This window comes from Schistocerca cancellata, chromosome 3 (genome assembly GCF_023864275.1).
Source record: "Schistocerca cancellata isolate TAMUIC-IGC-003103 chromosome 3, iqSchCanc2.1, whole genome shotgun sequence".
NCBI classification, from domain to species: domain Eukaryota; kingdom Metazoa; phylum Arthropoda; class Insecta; order Orthoptera; family Acrididae; genus Schistocerca; species Schistocerca cancellata.
Window position 1 is genome coordinate 293,182,848 of NC_064628.1, and position 21,787 is coordinate 293,204,634.

General features: G+C 39.2%; 1 protein-coding gene across 2 annotated transcripts in view; it reads right to left on the reverse strand.

The window, feature by feature from the left end:
• Positions 1–21,787, reverse strand: part of LOC126174990 (oocyte zinc finger protein XlCOF7.1-like) — a 76,430-nt gene that overhangs the window by 53,127 nt on the left and 1,516 nt on the right. For both annotated transcript variants that reach the window (XM_049921471.1, XM_049921470.1), the window contains exon 4: positions 8,324–8,462. In XM_049921471.1, coding sequence (XP_049777428.1) covers positions 8,324–8,462 — 139 coding nt within the window. The remainder of the gene's footprint in view (positions 1–8,323; positions 8,463–21,787) is intronic.

Sequence of the window (21,787 nt, forward strand, 5' to 3'; positions counted from 1 at the left end):
ATGCTACAAGGTGAAGTCTCATACATATTGAATCACGAACTTGTGTAGTAAGAATTTCCAAAGAGTTGCATACATGTGTTTTAAAATAACTCTCCACTATTCAAGCTACTTCTGCTTGTAATTGCACTAGTACAGATGCTGAAGAATATTTTATAAGAGTATTGCTGCCATATTGTCTTGTATCATAATTAGCGAATAATCTGGTTGAGTCCATTCACATATGACTATCGAGTTGGATTCACCATTGCCACTAATATGTGTTTTGAGTTTTTCTTTTCAGAAATTAAATCCGCATTTGTTGCATTTTCGAAACTTGTAGTTTGAGAAACAAAATCAGATTTAGAAATAATCGGGGAATATGCAGGGTTATTCTAAAGGATGGACCCATTTTCAAAACTTCATATTTATTCAAGTACAAATCCAAAATGAGCTTTATACCAACGAAGAAAGGAAGTTTCAAGGTTTTTTTTAAAAATACTGTTTGATATTATTTTAATAATTTGTAAGTAATCTGAACGATCTGCGGAACCGTATCACTACTACCGAGCACTCAGTAACAGCAGATACGCTTTCACGTGTGTGGGATGAATTTGGCTACCGCGTCGATGTTTGCCATGCAACCAATGATGGCCACATTGAATATTTATAACATTTACCACATTTCTAATTATTAAATAACTATTAAAAACTAATTAATTATGAATTATTACAAATTATTAAATTTATTAAACTGATGTCAAACATCAGGGAAAAAGCTTTGAAACTTTCTTTTTTCATTGGTATAAAGCTTGTTCATTTTGAATTTGTACTTGAATACATACGAATTTTTGAAAATGGGTCCATCATTTAGAATAACTCTGTATTATTATAATATAAAGCAAAGAGATATGTTACTGTGTGAAGCATTATCATCAAATTTGAAACTAGAGATCATGTAGCATTTTTTGGCATGCAGAGATTTTTATTCCTTGTCTCTACAGTACTGACGTCAAATTCTAGAATCCAGAGCTGCCAAGTTTATTTGTGATTCCACATATCTGGGAAGTTTCTTATCTCCTACATTCGCTTTGTACACATTGAATTTTCTATTTCTGATGTTAGCTCTACACTGTATTCTTTGGGTAACTTCCGCATTTGTGCAATTATATTTTTAGTAAAGTTATTCTCTTCAGTATGGCTTCATACTGAACTACAAAAAATTTTTACAAGTTTCCAAACGCAGAAAGGGATATTCATAAATCTTAGGTGTATCATTATTTTTTACAAGTATGGTATTTTGGTCAGCAACTCAGATTTCGTCATTCACTTGCTGTTCACGTCATGAACAATTGACTCAAGTGCAGTACTGTGTCACATTTTGTTCTTGTAATGGTTATCATTAATACCCTACAAGCACTTATGCATAGTGTAACGCCCCAGGAATCAACAATTTTCTCAGTTCCCCATCCCACCTAACCCAAAAAAACACGATTTACTATCAAATGTACAGTTTGGCTTTAGATGTCGTTTAACAATGGAAAATGCTATATTCTCTTTTTTCTCTGAGGTACTGGATGGGGTAAACAAAAGGTTCCAAACGTTACGTATATTTTTTGATTTAACTAAGGCATTTGATTGTGTTGATCACACAATATTTCTCTGCAAGTTGGACCATTACGGAATACAGGGAGTAGCTCACAATTGGTCCCCCTCTTACTTTAGCAATAGACAGCAAAAGGTCATTATTCACAATGCTGAGAATGCCTGTGATGTGGGTGTCTGAGTGGGGTACAGCCAAGTGGGGGTGCCCCAGGGATCAGAGTTGGGGCCACTCCTGTTCCTCATTTATATAAATGATATGTCCTCTAGTATTACGAGTAACTCTACAATATTTCTGTTTGCTGATGATGCAAACAATTTGGTAGCAAAGTATGTTGTGCGCAACATTGGCTCGGTTTCAAATAGTGCAGTTCATGACCTAAGTTCATGGCTTGTAGAAAATAAACTACGGCTAAATCACAGCGAGACTCAGTTTTTACAGTTTCTAACACACAATTCAACAAAACCTGATGTTTCAATTTCAAAGGTGGGCATATGATTAGTGAAACTGAATAGTTCAAATTCCTAGATGTTCAGATAGATAGTAAACTGTCATGGAAAGCTCACGTTCAGGATCTTGTTCAAAGACTTAATGCTGCCTTTTTACTATTCGAAAGGTATCTACACCTACATCTACATCCATACTCCGTAAGCCACCTGATGGTGTGTGGTGGAAGGCTCCTTGACTACCTCTATCAGTTCTCCCTTGTATTCCAGTCTCATATTGTTCGTGGAAAGAAAGATTGTCGGTATGCGTCTGTGTGGGCTCTAATCCCTCTGATTTTATCCTCATGGTCTCTTCGCGTGATATACGTAGGAGGGGGCAATATACTGCTTGACTCCTCGGTGAAGGTATGTTCTTGAAACTTTAACAAAAGCTCGTACCGAGCTACTGAACGTCTCTCCTGCAGAGTCTTCCACTGGAGTTTACCTATCATCTCCGTAATCTTTTTGCGATTACTAAATGATCCTGTAACGAAGCGTGCTGCTCTCCGTTGGATCTTCTCTATCTCTTCTATCAACCCTATATGGTACGGACCCCACACTGGTGAGCAATATTTAAGCAGTGGACGAACAAGTGCACTGTAACCTACTTCCTTTGTTTTCGGATTGCATTTCCTTAGGATTCTTCCAATTAATCTCAGTCTGGCATCTGCTTTACAGACGATCAACTTTATATGATCATTCCATTTTAAATAACTCCTAATGCCTACTCCCAGATAATTTATGGAATTGACTTTTCCAGTTGCTGCCTGCTATATTGTGGCTAAATGATAAGGGATCTTTCTATCTATGTATTCGCAGCACATTACACTTGTCTACATTGAGATTCAACTTCCATTCCCTGCACCATGCGTCAATTCGCTGCAGATCCTCCTGCATTGCAGTACAATTTTCCATTGTTACAACCTCTCGATATACCACAGCATCATCCGCAAAAAGCCTCAGTGAACTTCCGATGTTATCCACAAGGTCATTTATGTATATTAGTGAATAGCAACAGTCCTACGACACTCACCTGTGGCACACCTGAAATCACTCTTACTTCGGAAGACTTCTCTCCATTGAGAATGACATGCTGCATTCTGTTATCTAGGAACTCTTCAATCCAATCACACAATTGGTCTGATAGTCCATATGCTCTTACTTTGTTCATTAAACGACTGTGGGGAATTGTATCGAATGCCTTGCGGAAGTCAAGGAACACAGCATGTACCTGGGAACCCCTGTCTATGGCCCTCTGAGTCTCGTGGACGAATAGCGCGAGCTTTGTTTCACGCGATTGTCTTTTTCGAAACCAATGCTGATTCCTACAGAGTAGATTTCTAGACCCCAGAAAAGTCATTATACTCGAACATAATACATGTTCCAAAATTCTACAACTGATCGACGTTAGAGATGTAGGTCTATAGTTCTGCACATCTGTTCAACATCCCTTCTTGGAAACGGGGATGGCCTGTGCCTTTTTCCAATCCTTTGGAACGCTACGCTCTTCTAGAGACCTACGGTACCGCTGCAAGAAGGGGGCAAGTTCCTTTGCGTACTCTGTGTAAAATCGAACTGGTATCCCATCAGGTCCAGCGGCCTTTCCTCTTTTGAGCGATTTTAATTGTTTCTCTATCCCTCTGTCGTCTATTTCGATATCTACCATTTTGTCATCTGTGCAACAATCTAGAGAAGGAACTACAGTGCAGTCTTCCTCTGTGAAACAGCTTTGGAAAAAGACATTTAGTATTTCGGCCTTTAGTCTGTCATCCTCTGTTTCAGAACCATCTGAAGTGAGTGATCATTCGACAAGAAGATTAGTCTACTTCGCTTATTTTCATTCACTTATGTCATATGGTATTATACAGGTGTGGGTGGTTAGTGTTTAACGTCCTGTCGACAACGAGGTCATTAGAGACTGAGCGCAAGCTCGGGTTAGGGAAGGATCGGGAAGGAAATCGGCCGTGCCCTTTCAAAGGAACCATCCCGGCATTTGCCTGAAACGATTTAGGGAAATCACTGAAAACCTAAATCAGGATGGTTGGAGATGGGATTGAACCGTTGTCCTCCCGAATGCGAGTCCAGTGTGCTAACCACTGCGCCACCTTGCTTGGTGGTATTATACAGGATGTTACAAAAATGTACGGCCAAACTTTCAGGAAACATTCCTGACACACAAATAAAGAAAAGATGTTATGTGGACATGTGTCTGGAAACGCTTAATTTCCATGTTAGAGCTCATTTTAGTTTCGTCAGTATGTACTGTACTTCCTCGATTCACCGCCAGTTGGCCCAATTGAAGGAAGGTAATGTTGACTTCGGTGCTTGTGTTGACATGCGACTCATTGCTCTACAGTACTAGCATCAAGCACATCAGTACGTAGCATCAACAGGTTAGTGTTCATCACGAATGTGGTTTTGCAGTCAGTGCAATGTTTACAAATGCGGAGTTGGCAGATGCCCATTTGATGTATGGATTAGCACAGGGCAATAGCCGTGGCTCAGTGCGTTTGTATCGAGACAGATTTCCAGAATGAAGGTGTCCCGACAGGAAGACGGTTGAAGCATTTGATCGGTGTCTTAGAGGCACGGAACATTCCAGCCTATGACTCGCGACTGGGGAAGACCTAGAATGACGAGGACACCTGCAATAGACGAGGCAATTCTTTGTGCAGTTGATGATAACCCTAATGTCAGCATCAGAGAAGTTGCTGCTGTACACGATAACGTTGACATGTCACTGTATGGAGAGTGCTACGGGAGAACCAGTTGTTTCCGTACCATGTACAGTGTGTGAAAGCACTATCAGCAGCTGATTGGCCTCCACGGGTACACTTCTGCGAATGGTTTATCCAACAATGTGTCAATCCTCATTTCAGTGCAAATGTTCTCTTTACGGATGAGGCTTCATTCCAACATGATCAAATTGTAACTTTTCACAATCAACATTTGTGGGCTGACGAGAATCCGCACGCAATTGTGCAATCACGTCGTCAACACAGATTTACTGTGAACGTTTGGGCAGGCATTGTTGGTGATGTCTTGATTGGGCCCCATGTTCTTCCACCTACGCTCAATGGAGCATGTTATCATGATTTCATACGGGGTACTCTACCTGTGCTGCTAGAACATGTGCCTTTACAAGTACGACACATGTGGTTCATGCACGATGGAGCTCCTGCACATTTCAGTCGAAGTGTTCGTACGCTTCTCAAAACAGATTCGGTGACCGATGTATTGGTAGAGGCGGACCAATTCCATGGCCTCCACACTCTCCTGACCTCAACCCTCTTGACTTTCATTTATGGGGGCATTTGAAAGCTCTTTTCTACGCAACCCCGGTACCAAATGTAGAGACTCTTCGTGCTCATATTGTGGAGGGCTGTGATACAATACGCCTGCATCAGCGCATCAGGGATTCCATGCGATGGAGGGTGGATGCATGTATCCTCGCTAACGGAGGACATTTTGAACATTTCCTGTAACAAAGTGTTTGAAGACATGCTGGTACGTTCTGTTGCTGTGTGTTTCCATTCCATGATTAATGTGATTTGAAGAGAAGTAATAAAATGAGCTCTAACATGGAAAGTAAGCATTTCCGGACACATGTCCACATAACATACTTTCTTTCTTTGTGTGTGAGGAATGTTTCCTGAAAGTTTGGCCGTACCTTTATGTAACACCCTGTATTTTGGGGTAACTCTTCCCATTACAAAAGGATATTTTTGCCTCAGAGACGGGCGCTTCAGACAATAAGTGGTGTAAAGTTCGCACACCTCATGTCGACCCCCGTTCATGAGTCTAGGTATTTTGACATCGGCCTCTCAATGTATGTATTCCTTACTGTCATTTCTTGTTAACAACTTTAGCCTATTCCCAAGAATAAGCAACTTTCACTCATTTAATACAAGGCAGAAATCAAACCTGCATTTGGATCGGACTTCCTTAACTCTTGTGCATAAAGGTGTACAGTATACTGCTGCATCCCTTTTCAATAAGCTACCACCCAAATTCAAAAATCTTAGCAGTAATCCACACATTTTCAAATCGAAACTGAAGAGTTTCCTTGTGGGTCACTCTTTCTATCCTGTTAAGGAGTTCCTTGAAAAATTAAGCTGATTCTTGTTGTATTGTTGACTGTGTTTACTTGAACTTATGGATTGACTTTTTCGAGTTCATCAATATTTTATTTTTATCTGTTATTACTTTTATGTTGTAATTTCATGTACTGACATGTTCCATGACCTTGGAGATTTGCTGCTCAATATGGCCCTACGGATCTTCATGTGTAAATAAAAACATAAAATAAAACACACGACTGATAGTCATGCTGTGAAAGTTGGAACGACTTAAAACTGAATAGTGTTAATGATTTTCACCCCTGTGAGCCACGCATACGCAGTTGCTAACAGCACAGTTTTGAAACATTGTTTTGCAATGTAATGTCTCCTTGTAAACTAGGTTTAGCTATAAATGCAACTATGTTTCTTTCATTTGCAAGTCAGTTAACTCTACAACATGATTCCTCTTTCCACAGTTGATACATGAACACTTCACTTCAAATCTGTTACTTGTAGTGCAAATACTAAGACAAATTTAGCAATTATTTGTTCTGTGCTGCTAGTGAATCTGATGACTCACGACTTGTATTTTCACTACTAAATGCTTTCCTTTAGTCAACATATTACAGGTACACGATCAAAACTGTGCAGCTTATGAGTTCTTTTCTTAGTTGGGTCTTTGTGACTGAGTACCAAACTGAGATTAAGCCTGATAAATTTAGAGAGCTGCAGGCATTCTTCAGGCATTCAAATTGTAAGTCACATGGAATAATAACAGTTATTTAACCCCTTAACATTAAATCCTGAGTTATCTCATTTTAATTATTTTGACAGAAACTTTAAATCCCGAGTACGCTCGAGCAACCTAAGAACAGATCTTTTTTTAGGGGGAGGAGGGAAAAAAAACTGTATAGATTCATTTAAGCACTGATAGTTAAGTGTTCAACCACTAGAGAGCATCTAGTCCTACATTCGTAGCACATCACAGCTCTCATGTTCTGGTTGTGGTGGTTGCCATTAGACATCACCTTTACTGAGTGTAGCTTTGGGTACTTTACAACAAAACAAATGCTTTCAGCTTCTCTCCTGTATTGTTGTTTAGGCAGAGTTTAAAAAAAAAAAAAAAAGGTTGGCTAAAGTGATCCAGAGTTTGACACTGGATTTAGTGACTCAGAAAGTGAAGAGCAATGCGATGTTACTTCATTGGAGACAAAGTCACGACAGTTTGTCAACTGAGTGACAAATGTCTGCCAGTGGTATGAGATAAATACATCACATCCATTGGGCTCCAGCTAGCTTCTCCAAGATTTATGTTCATATGAAACCACTGTGAAATGCATGGTTCGACTTCGCAACTACACAGAAATTAAAAAATGATTTCCAGTTTCAGGATATTTTAGTCAAAGTCCAGTGCACAAGTATACTCGGGATTTTATTATTGGTGACCGGCAAAATTTTGTAACTCTTTATTTCTAACTTTAAAAGGTAACTTCATTTGTCTATATATAATGTCATTCATTAGAGGATGTTTTCTTTAGTAAAAAACTATTATTTTCTAAAAAACACTTCGCCGCCAAGAGTAAAAAATCATTACTTATTCAGAATGAATACTATCTCATTCTGGAACCCCCCCCCCCCCCCCTCCCCCGGCCATGCTGTGGCTAAGCCATGTCTCCACAATAGCCTTTCTTCCTGAAGTGTTAACTCTTGCAAGTTTCACATGAGAACTTCTGTGAAGGCAGGAGATGAGGTACTGGCAGAAGTAAAGCTATGAGGCTGGGTTGTGAGTCATGCTTGGTAGGACATTTGCCAATGAAAGGCAAAAGTCCCGAGTCAGAGTCCCAGTCCAGCACACAGTTCTAATCTGCCAGTAAGTTTCATTATCTACTGTTTGATTACTTATAATAAGTACACCTAAATCCACTAATTTTAGTAACATTATTAAAACATTATACTACACTAAGATTCCATAAAACTTCATACCTTCTGATCAGACGACCATTACGAATTTTGCCAATTTAAAATTAAACTCTGATAACTTACTATGAACTTAAACAAGTATCAATAAAGTAACAAAACCTCATGCAAAATATGTTAGTTTCTTCTTCTCTGCTGTCAGTGTACACTCATAAATCTTTGCAAACACAAATTACACATTTATTATACTACTAATGCCTGTAAGATTCTTAATTACTTACCCTTTCAATATGTAAATTTAACACACGTTGTGAAGAAAATCCCATGTCACAATATTCACAAAACCTCGTTTCTGCCTTGCCCTTTGCCTTGCCACACTTCGATAAATGTGCTGCCAATCGACTTTCCTTGAGAAATTTCCTGGATTCAGAATACTTTAGTGACTTTATGTATAGTGGACAAAATAAGTCAAAATGAGAAATTTTTTGATTAAGAAAAGAGAAAGCATAGTTATCCAAATTAAAACTTCACACTATGGCACAATAGTGTCAATATGAAGGCATTTACATATAGTACTGAATGTGAAGGGAATGAATGTTATGAGTTATCAAAATCTAAAATAAAATTTTATGGTAGTCACAACTGCTATTCTTGCATACCCAAGAGGATGTGGAACGTGAAATGACAAGTCTAATCAAATCTCATGAAAATTAGATTTACTTTTACTGAACTCCTACTATGAGTATGAAGTGTAACTTCCACATCTACATCCATACTCTGCAAATCACTGTGAAAGGTAATTCCTCAGGCTTTCCGAGCAATTTGCTGCATTCTTGAATTGTCGGTACTGCCCAATATTGTTTTCTTCCCTATATGATATTTTGGTGACGTGACTAGTCACTGTCATCAAGTGCTACCTGAGACTACTGTCCACAATTTGTACCCTCCATCTTCCTTCATTTGTGGTTCACTCTCAAGTCCCCAAGTGTTTTGTTTTCAGTCCAAACCGACTGGTTGCATTCTGTTTGTGGCCTGTCCTGTTTGGGTAATCCTGACACGATCTGATGACAGTCCACTCTGACTGGTAGAAAGCTTGAGGTTTCTGGGGTGACAAGGTCTAAATTTGTTGTACTTTGAAATGCAGAGAAAAGCATGTACCATTTAGTACGGCATCATCACATTCCACTCACATATGGAGTTTGAGGAGGAGGATTGCTTAAATGCCACTGTGAGTGCTGTTATTAGTCTAATCTAGTGTTTGCAGTCACTATGAGAGTAATAGGAAGGGAATTTTATATTCCTAGATTCCTCACTTAATATTGACCCTAAAGGTTTTTTTTATATCCCAGCAAGTAAATGACTATGATCTCTCAGTTTCTGCAGATGTGGCTTCAGTTGCCCGAGACTGCAGTCATATATATGTGTATGTGTGTGTGTGTGTGTGTGTGTGTGTGTGTGTGTGTGTTTGTGTTTGTTTGGAGGGGGGGGGGGGAATATTTCTGATGAAGGCCTTACTGTCCGAAAGCTTTATTTGTGACAGTCTTTTTGTTGTGCCTATCTGCGACTCAGCATTCTCAGCATCTCCGCTATATGGTGAGTAGCAACTTTCCTTTTCACAATATTGTTACACATCGTGGATTTTCCATTGTTTGATTTCTGCAGTTCAGATATTTCAAAACCTCTATGCTGCTCTTTAATGGGTTAATAAAACTTGTGACTGTGTGCCGCCATTCTTTATATTTGGTCAACATCCCATGACAGTCCTCTCTGCTATATTTGAGCAATATTCTAGGGTGGGTCACACGAGTCTTTTGAAAGCAACCTCCTTTTGTCAAGTGATTGTATTTTTTTCAGTATCCTACCAATTAACTGAAGTCTGTCACCTGCTTCATCTATGAGTGAGCCTATGATCTTTTCATTCCACATCCACACCAAACTGTTACACCCCAGTATTTGTGTGAGTTGACAGTTTTCAATTGTGCATCACTGATATCGCAATCACAATATACTACATTTTAGGGCCTTGTGAAATGCACAATTTACATTTCTGAACATCTAAAGCAAGCTGCCAATCTGTGCATCACCTGAAATTTCATAAAATCTAAATGAATATTTGTGCAGCTTTTGTCAGACAGTACATCATTGTACATAATTGCATCATCTGCAAAATGTCTGAGATTACATAAACAGCCAGGATCCCAACACACAACCCTGGGAAATACCTGAATTTAATACTACATCTGTCGATGAGTCCCCACCAAAGATAACGTACTGTGTCTTTTCTACCAAGAAATCCTCAATCCAGTCACAAATCTCTCTACTCCAACGAATCATATTTTCATTCATGTGTTGGGCTGGCACTGTATCAAATTCTTTTCAGAAATCAAGAAATACTGTACTGCATTTACTTGTTTGCTTTGATCCATGGCTTTTGGGATGTCATGTGATAAAAATGCAAATTGAGGTTCACATGACCAGTGTTTTCAGGATCAGTGGTAGTTGGAAAGCAGAAGCTCATTTTATTTGATACCTAATAATATCTGAGCTTGGGATATGTTCTAAGGTTCCACAACAGATGGATATCAAACAAGCTGGACGGTAATTTTGTGAATTATTTTTGCTGCCCTTCTTGTAGAATGGTGTGACCTGTGCTTTCTTCCAACTGATGGACTAGGGATTTTCTTTTTGTTTGAGAGATCTATGGGTCCTTTTTCAGTTTTTCAACATTTCTGTCTTTTCTTTGCTTTTAACTTTCAGTGTCATCTATGAGTGTTAGGATAAAACTTTAGAATCACTGACAGCTTTTGGGAGGTTTTATGAGAGATCTTTCAATAAAATGTTGCTACAGTGGTTATCAAAGGCTTCACACACTGCCCTTTTGAAACCCAAACAAATTTAATTTACATGTTATTGTATCCGTGCTGGACCGTTGAACTGTACAGCTGTTAAGGATTGTGATGAAGAATGTAACCAGCTGCAAATACCTATAGAATGCTTTAATTTAACTCCGTAACCTGTTTTGGGCTACCCTGCCCATTTCAGATGGCTAATATTTCCAATTACATTAATGTTTTCATCAGCAGCATGTCATTCACTCCTGCACAACACAAGACTATTTTAATGTTTAGTGCCACTTTTCCTGTTGTTTGGATAGCAAAACCATACTAACGTGCCAGCATCTGATAAGATGAAACAGTTGTATTCACTTAGATATGCTTCTATGGGTGACACTCCATCTTGCTTTGGCCCTTATGCTTTCTTGTACAACGTTCCAACTGTTGCAGTGCAAACAGCACACATATTCTACAAAAATCACTGTGCCAAATTAATATAATTGGTAACATTAGCCATTTGAAGATGAGAATATCAGTGTGAAACTGGTAATAGTGTTAAATAAACCTTCCTATAAGTATTTGTGTTTGATTTCCTTCTTCATCACCAATAATTTCATTTAGCTTTTCTCCATATACAGCACTATGTTTTATTGTGCAGTAGCTGTTGCTACTATTCTTGTACACCACAGAATGCATCTTACATCTTGAACTGTTTGACTAGATGATATATCTAGCCAGTGTTCGGTCAAGCATCTGAAGTTCAGCCACAGTTCCTCTACATGCTTCAATCCAGAGTCAGATGTTTCAAGTTCCACGTTAGGATACGATACTACTACCTATATTTTGTTTGCTGAATTTGTAAATTTCTTTACTTGTTTTTGTTGCCCTTTGTAATTTGGTAATCACTGCTGAAACAACTGCATGATAAATGGTACCTGTTTCAATATGGACATCCTCAATGAGGATTGGATCTATTTGTTGCCATTAGAACCAATATTTTCTCTCATGAGGGGGCTTCCAAATTATCTGTTCTAAGTACTTTTCATAGAATGTATTTAGTATTGTTCTGGAAGATGTCATGTGACATTCACCACTTACAAAACTGTAACTTCACTCTGAAAACCTCAGCTTCCTGCTGAGGGGACTTAACTCTGGTCTCAAAGCAAAGCAAATAAATGTGTATCCAACAGATGATTTCCATCTCATTATGCACAATGGGAGGTAAAATTAAAGAAAGAATCGAATAAATAATACTTCAGAGGCAATCAATGTGCATCACAGCTTACTCTGTTTCTATACCATGGACCACAGAATTATATTTATGGTATTTTTTCCAGGATGTATACAAAGAAGGGCAACACAAATGAATAAAAGTTTGTGTACCCCACAGGATAGTGTCATGGAAATGCTAATAAACCAGAACTGGCACATTCTTGAAGATAGATGCCAACTACCACATGAAAATCTACTTACAAAGTTTCAAGGACCAGTATTAAGTGGTTAATCTAGGAATACATTACAGCCTCCCACATATCATTTCCTTAGGGACAGTGAAGAAAAGAGTAAATAAACTGCAACAAACATAGTCACTTAAGCAGTCATTCTTCTTGTGCTCCATATGTGAATGCAATGGGAAGAAACCCTAATATGTGGTCAAATGGGAAGTACCCTCTCCCATGCAATTCACAGTGGTTTGCAGGATGTGGATGTAGTACCAAGTCAGCCATGATGGAGCTAACAAAAACGCTTACATTGTGCACTAAATAAAGATTGTGTACTGCTATATTTAGAGCTATCCAAGGATTTGATAATATTAAACATAAAATTTTACAAATAATTCAGAATCATTAGGAATAAGAGTAGCAGCAAATGAATGGTTCCAACCACAATTGCAAAACAGGGTACAAACAGTTGAGTTGGCATAGATCTCAAATAAAGTGAAAATTTTAATAACACTTCGATCAGAACCAAAACACTTTACTAAGAGTTTCTCTAGGTAGAAACTTAGGATCATTACTGTTATTGATATAAATCAGTCGCTTTCCAGATAAAGATGGGTTCATGGGAAAAAAATCTCTTTGACAATGACAGCAACAGTGTTATTACATATAAAACTACAGAACTCCTGACAGAGAAAGCCTCTTGGCCTGACAGATTCGGACATTCAGAGAGGTGGCGTTACTGCTAGTTGTGATCTCCAATTGATATGGCTGCCAAGGAGGGGAAGAAAAAGTGTGCACTCTGTGTACATACTGGAGACATCCCAGACGTGGAACAGGGGGCAGCCAACTGCAAGTGGTGGCTCATGTTGGCACTGATGATGTGCATCACTTTGAATTGGAAGAGATTCTCTCTGGTTTCTGGCAGCTATATGAAGTGGCAAAGAATGCCACTCTTGCTTTACAGATGAAGGTAGACTTACCACCTGTAGTATCATGGACAGGACCAACTGCGGACCTTAGGTACAGAGCCAAGTGGAGGGTCTGAATCAGAGGCTCAAGCAGTTCTGCAAATGTGTTGGCTGCAGATTCCTTCATTTGGACCATCAGGTGGTGGGGTTTTGGGTTACAATTAATGCATCAAGCTTCCAGTAAACACAGGAGATGACTACACATGGAGTGGGCACTGGGTATTGTGGACAGAGTTGTTTTTTTAGGTTAGAGTGCCTTGCAAAAGTACAATAGCAATTCGGTCTCAAAGGATGCATGGTAATCACAGGTTGAGGACAGACCTAGGACCAATCAGTATTATAGTTGTAAACTGCCGTAGCTGTGTTGGGAAAGAACCAGAGCTTCAAGTACTAATAAAAAGCACTGAAGCCCAAATAGTTACAGGTTCCGAAAGCTGGCTAAAGCAAAGTTTAAGTTCAGCCAATTAAATACTGTTGTTGGTGGTGTGTTTGTTGCTGCTAGAAGTAGTTTACCTTGTAGTGTAATTGACAGTTCCTGTGTGTTAGTATTGGTAGAGGTTAAACTTGATATCTGGAATAAATTAATAACTGGTCCCTTTTACAGACCCCTAACTCAGATGATAGAGTTGCTGAAAGGTTCAAAGAAAGCTTAAGTCTCATTTCAAATAAGTATCCCACTCATACAACTTTAGTTGGTAGTGACGTCAACCTGTCTTTGATATATTGGCAAAAATACATGTTTGAGGTCGGTCGTAAGCAAAAAACATTGTCAGAAATTATACAAAATGTTTCCTGTGAAAATATTTTTGAGCAATTTGTTCAGGAGTCCACTTAAAGTATAAGTGGCTGCAAAAGTATACGTGACATCTTAGCAACAAATAATCCTTTGCAAGCGGGTCGCATCTTGATGAACACAAAGCTTACTGACCACAAGGTGGTTGTAGTCAGATTGAATACTATAACATCAAAATCCACCAAAAACAAACATAAAATATACCTATTTCAAAAAGCAATTAAAAAATTGGTTGATATCTTTCTAAGAGAGAGTCTCCACTCCTTCCAAACTAACTACAAAGAGAGTCTCCACTCCTCACAAACTATGTAAGTGTGGACCAGATGTGGCTTAAATTCAAAGAAATTGTATTGATACCAACTGAGAGATTTTTACCAAATAAATTAACAAGAGATGGAACTGATAATGGTACACAAAACAGGTCAGAACACTATTGCACAATCAATGGAAAAAGTATACCAAAATTAAGAAGCATAATATCTAAAAATCGTGATGCTTTAAAGAAGCTCGAAATTTAGTGTGGACTTCAATTCAAGATGCTTTTAATACTATCCACAATGAAACTCTGCCTTAAAAACTGGTAGAAAATACAAAAAGGTTCTGGTCATATGTAAAGTATACAGGTGGCAAGACACAATCAATACCTTTGCTGCTCGATAGCATTGGTAATGTTACCAATGACAGTGCCACTAAAGCAGAGTTTACTTTCACCAAAGAAGGGGAAGAAAATATTCCAGAATTCAAATCAAGAACAACTGCAATGTGAGTTACATGATTAACTTATAAGTAGATATTATGAAAAGGAAAGTTGCTACTCACCATATAGCGGAAATGCTGAGTCGCAGATAGGCACAACAAAAAGACTGTCACAAATAATGCTTTTGGCCAGTAAGGCTATTGTCAAAAATAGACGGCACACACACACACACACACACACACACACACACACACACACACACACACACACACACACACACACACGACTGCAGTCTAAGGCAACTGTAGCCACACTATCAGCAGCAGCAGCAGCAGCAGCAGCACCAGTGCATGATGGGAGTGGCGGCTGGGTGGGGGTAAGGAGGAGGCTGGGGTGGGGAGGGGGAGGGATAGTAGGGTAGGGGTGGTGGAGAGTGAAGTGCTGCAGGATAGGCAGATGGCAGGGGAGAGGTGGGGGGGGGGGGGGCAGGGAGAGGGGAGCGGAAAAGGAGAGAAGTAAAAAGGCTGGGTGCAATGGTGGATAGAGGGCTGTGTAGTGCTGGAATGGGAACAGGGAAGGGGCTGTATGGGTGAGGACAATGATTAATGAAGGCAGGGGCTAGGAGGGTTATGGGAATGTAGGACGTATTGCAGGGAAAGTTATCACCTATGCAATTCAGAAAAGCTGATGTTGGTGGGAAGGATCCATATGGCACAGGCTGTGAAGAAATCATTGAAATGAAAGATATCATGATATCATGTTTGGCAGCATGCTCAGCAACAGGGTGGTCCACTTGTTTCTTAGCCACACTTGCTGCTTATAGTGTGGGTACAGTTGCCTGAGACTGCAGTCGTGTGTGTGTTTTAAGTCTATTTTTGACAAAGGCCTTACTGGCGGAAAGATTTATTTGTGACAGTCTTTTTGTTGTGCCTATTTGTGACACTGGATCTCCACTTCATGGTGAGTAGCAACTTTCCTTTTTATAATATTTTTACACTCCATCCTGGTGTTTCCATTATAAGTAGATATCCTTGGCGTAGTGAAGTAACTTAAATCACCTAAGAAAGGCAAGTCTTCTGGGGCAGATTGTTTACCAATTAGGTTCGTTTCAGAGAATGCTGATACAGGAGTTCCACACTAAGCAATCATAAAAAACTGCTCATTCGATGAAAGCTCTACACCTGGAAAGTTGCACAGGTCACGCAAACACTCAAGAAAGGAAGTAGGAGTAACCCGCTGAATTACAGATCCATATCACTGACATCAATTTGCTGTAGGATTTGGAACATATACTCTGAAAATTATGTATTATCTAGAAGAAAATGATCTATTGACACATAGCAAGAAATCAGTCAGAAAATATCATTCTTGTGAAACAGACACAAAGTAATGAATCCTGTTGACAGGGGATCTTAAACTGATTCCATACTTCTAGATTTCCAGAAGGGTATTGATGCTGCTCCTAACAAGCAACTTCTAATCAAATTACCTGCCTACTGAGTATCATTTCAATTGTGCAACTGGAATTGTGATTTCTTGTCAGAAAGGTCACAGTACTTCGTAACTGATGGAAAGTCAGTGAGTAAGACAGAAGTTGTATCTGGCATTTCCAAAGGAAGTGTTACAGGCCCCTGTTGTTTCTAAGAAATATATATGATTTAGGAGACAATATGAGCCGCCTAGATGTTTGCAAATGATGCTGTCATTTAACACCAAGGCATCAGGAGATCAAAACCAACTGCGAAATGTGATTCTTCAGTTTCTCCCAGCATATTTGTTACTCGAACAGTCTACAAGTGCACTGCCGGACCACAGGGTCCAACAAGCACAATATTTCGGTGATCAGACCTGTCGCCATGTCAGGTGCTCTGAGACTGCTATCTTACCTGCTGAAAAAGTTAATGCTACTGTTGTTCTCTCCCACAAGATCAACTGCTGACTCCACCAAGAAAGTAGAGAACAAGATCAAGGCACTTCTGAAGGAATCTGAGTTACCAGAAGGGTCATCAGGAAATTGGCACCACAAAGACCAGTACCACCAAGATTTGATGGCCTCCCAAAGTCCTCAAAGATGGTATGTAGTTATGTTCCATTGTTGACAAAATACCTGATCGACATACTAAGTGGGTGAATGCCAACATCACACCCAAAATTATAAGGATTTTGCGAAACATCTCAACAATTTCAGGTCGAAGAACTCAGATATCATGGTGAATTTTGATGCTGTTTCACTAGGGTGGCTCTACATGAGTCACTAGAACTCACTGGTAAGAAATTTGAGATAAGACCACCAGCCTTTTCATGCATGTCCTCTCCTCCACATATTTTCTATTTAATGGAGATACTAAGAGCAAAAGATAGGAGCCACAATGGGCAACCCACTCTCAGCAGTGGTTGCGAATTTGCATATGGATGACTTTGAGGAACAGGCTCTGATGGCATCCAAATGGAAACTGATCTGCCTTTTCCATTATGTGGGTGACATGTTTATCATCTGGCCTCACAGAAGGGACAAACTCCTTGATTTCTTGGTATATATGAATTCCATACATCCCAACATCAAATTCACTATGGAGATCGAAGTAGAGGGGGACTACCAAACCTGGACATATGGTCAAGAGAACAGCTGATTGCACCCTGGGCCATAGCGTCTATTAGAAGAAAATACACACTTAACTGAGTACTAAAAACACTAGTACACAAGGCACCACACCATCTCAGATGCAAAGTGTCTGCCAAAGTTAATGGAACATCTCAGAACTGTGTTCCAATAAAATAGATACTCAGGGTGGCACATTAAGAGCATTCTTTGCCCCACCACTACAGTACAACCTGTGGGGACGGATGAAATCACAGACGAGTGCATACTGAATAAGCTCCATGTAAGAACTGTCTCCTGCCAGCCCAATAAAAAAAAGCATTACTGGGGAGTGTCAAATATTACCTTGGTTTATGGAAGGCCAGGCTATATCAGATTCCGTGCCAATGTTGCAAGACATATACTGGACAAACAGTGCACACCATTGATGATCAATACCAAGAACAGCAGCGGCACGCTACTAATTTACCCCCTCAAATCAGTGGTCACTGAGCACTGTTTGCCAGAGAATCATGCGATGGAACACGAACATATCAGGATTTTAAAGCAGACGTACAAATACTGGTACACTGTCATGACAGAAGCCATCGAAATTAGTGCTGGAGATAATCTTATCAATTGCGACTGTGCCTATAATCTCAACAAGGCTTGGAAACCAGAACTGAGTCTAATGAAAAACACACTTTGCAAACACGATATGGCAACCATGACCAGAGAGGCTTACACACACGTCTATGCTGCAACTACCAATGTGCGCTCTCGGATGTGGACCACTGAGGCAATGGATTGCTGTAGGAGGGGATATAAGTCGGCTGCCTGCCATCAGGAATTCAGTTCCTCAACGAACCTGGCAACGGTGATATGGCTGCCTGCTGAAATACTGTGCCTGTTGGACACTATGGACCAGCAGTACACTTGTGAAGCATTTGCAATATGATTTAGACAAGATATTTGTATGGTGCAAAAAGCGGCAGATGGCTCCAAATAGTGAAAAGTTTAAGATCATATAGATGAGTACAAAAAGAATTTGATTATATTTTACTTATATGATAAATCACACAAATTTAAAGGCTGTCAGTTCATCTAAATACCCAGGGATTGCAACTATGAACAACTTAAACTGGAACGTTCACAAAGATAATGTTGTGGGGAAGGTGAGCCAAAGACTGTTTTGTTGGCACAACACTTAGACGATGCAACAGATCTACTAAAGAGACTGCCTACACTATGCTTGTCCCTCCTCTTCAGGAATAACACTGCACGGTATGGGATCCTTAACAGATAAGGCTGCTGGAGAACACCGAAAAAGTTCGAAGAAGGGTTCACTCCAGTAATAAAATGAAACTAAAGAACGAACCATGGGAAGCAGGGGATTGGGGCAGTGACAAATAAATATATGATATGAAAACATCACAATCCAAAAACAAATATTATCCACAAACTCAAACAAAAAATTCTCAACATATGGCATAATGCTATAAGTATGTAAACCACAGGACTTGTACATTTCCCTTAACCTACATAGCTCAAACAAAGCTCTTGATATGAAAAAAACCAACATAGGCAAATCCAAAACAAAGTATCACAAATTTCTCTTCACCTATAAAGCTCAAACGAAGTCATCAATACCTAGATCCCAAACAGAAGTTGAAAGTCCTGGTATTGTAAATTTCACACAACGTACATTGCTCAAATGAAGCCAATGATATCACACCCCTCCTCCTCATACACAATTTGAAAATCCAAAATCCCTAGATTCCCTTGCCCAACTAAAATACAAGCAAAATACTATACATCAAAACAAACAAGTTGTAAACAACACTTTAAAAACCAAATAAAACAAAAAATTACAAGCAAGTTAGCTATCCCCTCCCCCACCCAAAAAAAAAAATCTCACACACACACACACACACACACACACACACACACACACACACACACACACATACAAATTAAGACTCTTCAATCTCCACTACCATCCCAATTATACATTTCCCTACAAAAATAAAATCAATCCAACACACTTTGTGCATTCACTCCTGCCTTATTGACACAAAAATGTAAAGATGAACAATAACAAAAATAATATGTAAGAGAAAATTGCTCAAACCACGTCCTCATCAAATAGTTTTGCAAATATTGTCACAGTGACACTGCCACACATACAGGACCCTGGTTTGAGAAGCTGGGACTCTAGTCAACTTAATCTCATAACACATAACTTCTTACACAGTCGGCAATCAAGTAAAACTCCTGAAAAAACCTTATAGTTGTTGTCATATCATCACCCAGAGCAAGCCAGAGCGAATAACTAATAAATTTTTCAATTATATCCATCGCTAGAAAAAACAAGAAAAACTGTACTGCATTTCAGTAAAAACATGACAATTATAACTAAGACAAATAAGAACACATAAATGCCCAAAACAAACACATTCTTCCAACAACAACTTCACAGAATGATTACACAAAGTCAAATGATCACATACCACATGTAACACAAAAACTTCACACATGAACATCCACCACAAGAGTGCACCAACAATTACTACAACAAGTCATCTACAAACATGACCTGACTCAAAACACTGCACCACAATAACATCATACAACACAACACACTTATGTCATGGGTCACGCAGATGGGTGGAATCTGGCATTTCCCCTGACCCCACCTTTTATATATTATCGCGAAAGAGGGGACAGAGTGTCACAGATGTGATACAAGAGTTACGGGTGGCAATCATTAGAAAGAAAAGCACTTTTTGCTGCAGCAAGATCTTTTCATGAAATTTCAATCACCATCTACCTCTTCTGAATATGAAAATATTTTACTGGTGGCCACCTACATAGGGAGAAATGATCATCGTAATAAAAGTGAGAGAAATTGAAACTGGCACATAAAGATTTAAGTGTTCATTTTTCCCATGCTCTTCAAGAGTGGAGCAGAGAACTAGTCTGAAGGTGATTCAATAAACCCTCTACTCGGCACTTAAGTAAGAATTACTGTGTAGTCATGTAGATGTAGACACTTTGAGGGATGTTTACTTCTAGTCAACCATTAACTAATGTTGAACATAAATAAAACAAAGTGCACAAATTCCAGTTTGAAGAGGGGAATTAATAATGCCACGTGTAGATGTTAATTCCATTAACTGTAACAAACACAAAAATTTTAGCTATGACCATTCACTGTCAGCTGAGCTGGATTGAGCACACAAAGATACTAACAAAAGACTGTCATGAACATGTTATGCCTTTAGAGCTTTGTCATCAGTGGGTAATAGAAGGTGCCCAGGCTCATTCTTTAACTATGGCTTCTTTTTGGGGAATAACATGCACAAAATACAACAATATTCTACCTATACAAGCCGGCAATAAGAATGACAGAAAACAATAACTGGGCTGTAATTCTTCAGGCTTTCCCGGCGGTCTAATGACATCTTGGGTTGTCTGGTGTTCTGCCGGATATCAGCGTCGTACTGAGACAGTCTCAGGTCGCACCTGATGAAGGTCACGAGCTACGTGACCGAAATATCGTGCAAGTACGGCGCTGATATCCGGCAGAACACTCGACAACCCAAGATGTCAATAACTGGGCTTACTGTAAACCTCTGTTTAAAGAGCTCGGATTTTAACTGCCTTGTCTGAGTACATCTGTCAATCCATTGCACATATAAAGGGGAAAAAAATGTATGTTAGTATTACACTATCAGCACTATTCAGGATCATCACCCGATTTTAACTAACACATACTGAGGAAAATTACACAAAAAACTTAGAACTACATAGTCTACCAGCACATCAAACTGCAACCCCATCACCCTACAACAAATTACCCACAACAGTGAAAGGGGTAACTAGCACTAACATGTTTTATCTCGAAAATAATATAAACTATAAAATATTATTCAAAAGTAACATGGGTTGGTAAAATGAAAATATGTCGGTTATTTTATAATATACTTTCAGAATGTAATGCATATTACTGGAAAATTGTAAACAAAGATCTGTGATGAAAAATGGTAGCTGCCTCTTGTCTTTCGAAGCTCAACACTGCTGTCATTATACAGAGATGCTTACTCAATTTTTCACACAGATAAATAGGAATGAAATGAGAATGTAAGGGAGAGGCTGGTGTATACTGATCAGCCTTTCAGACAAATTGACGTATTGTGTGTGCAAACAAAGTTGACACTCGGCACAGAGGCTGATTGGAGCGACTGCGCCGCTTCCATCAGCCAGCACACCGAGTGTCAACTTTGTTTGCACGCTTAATATGTAGGCCTATAGTGTTTCCAATGAGTGTAATGTGTGCATGACTTACAAGATAAAAAAAAAGTACTATTAGTTTTGAAATCAGTTAGATCTGTAACTAACATCATGCCTGCATGTTTTTTAACATTTAATTA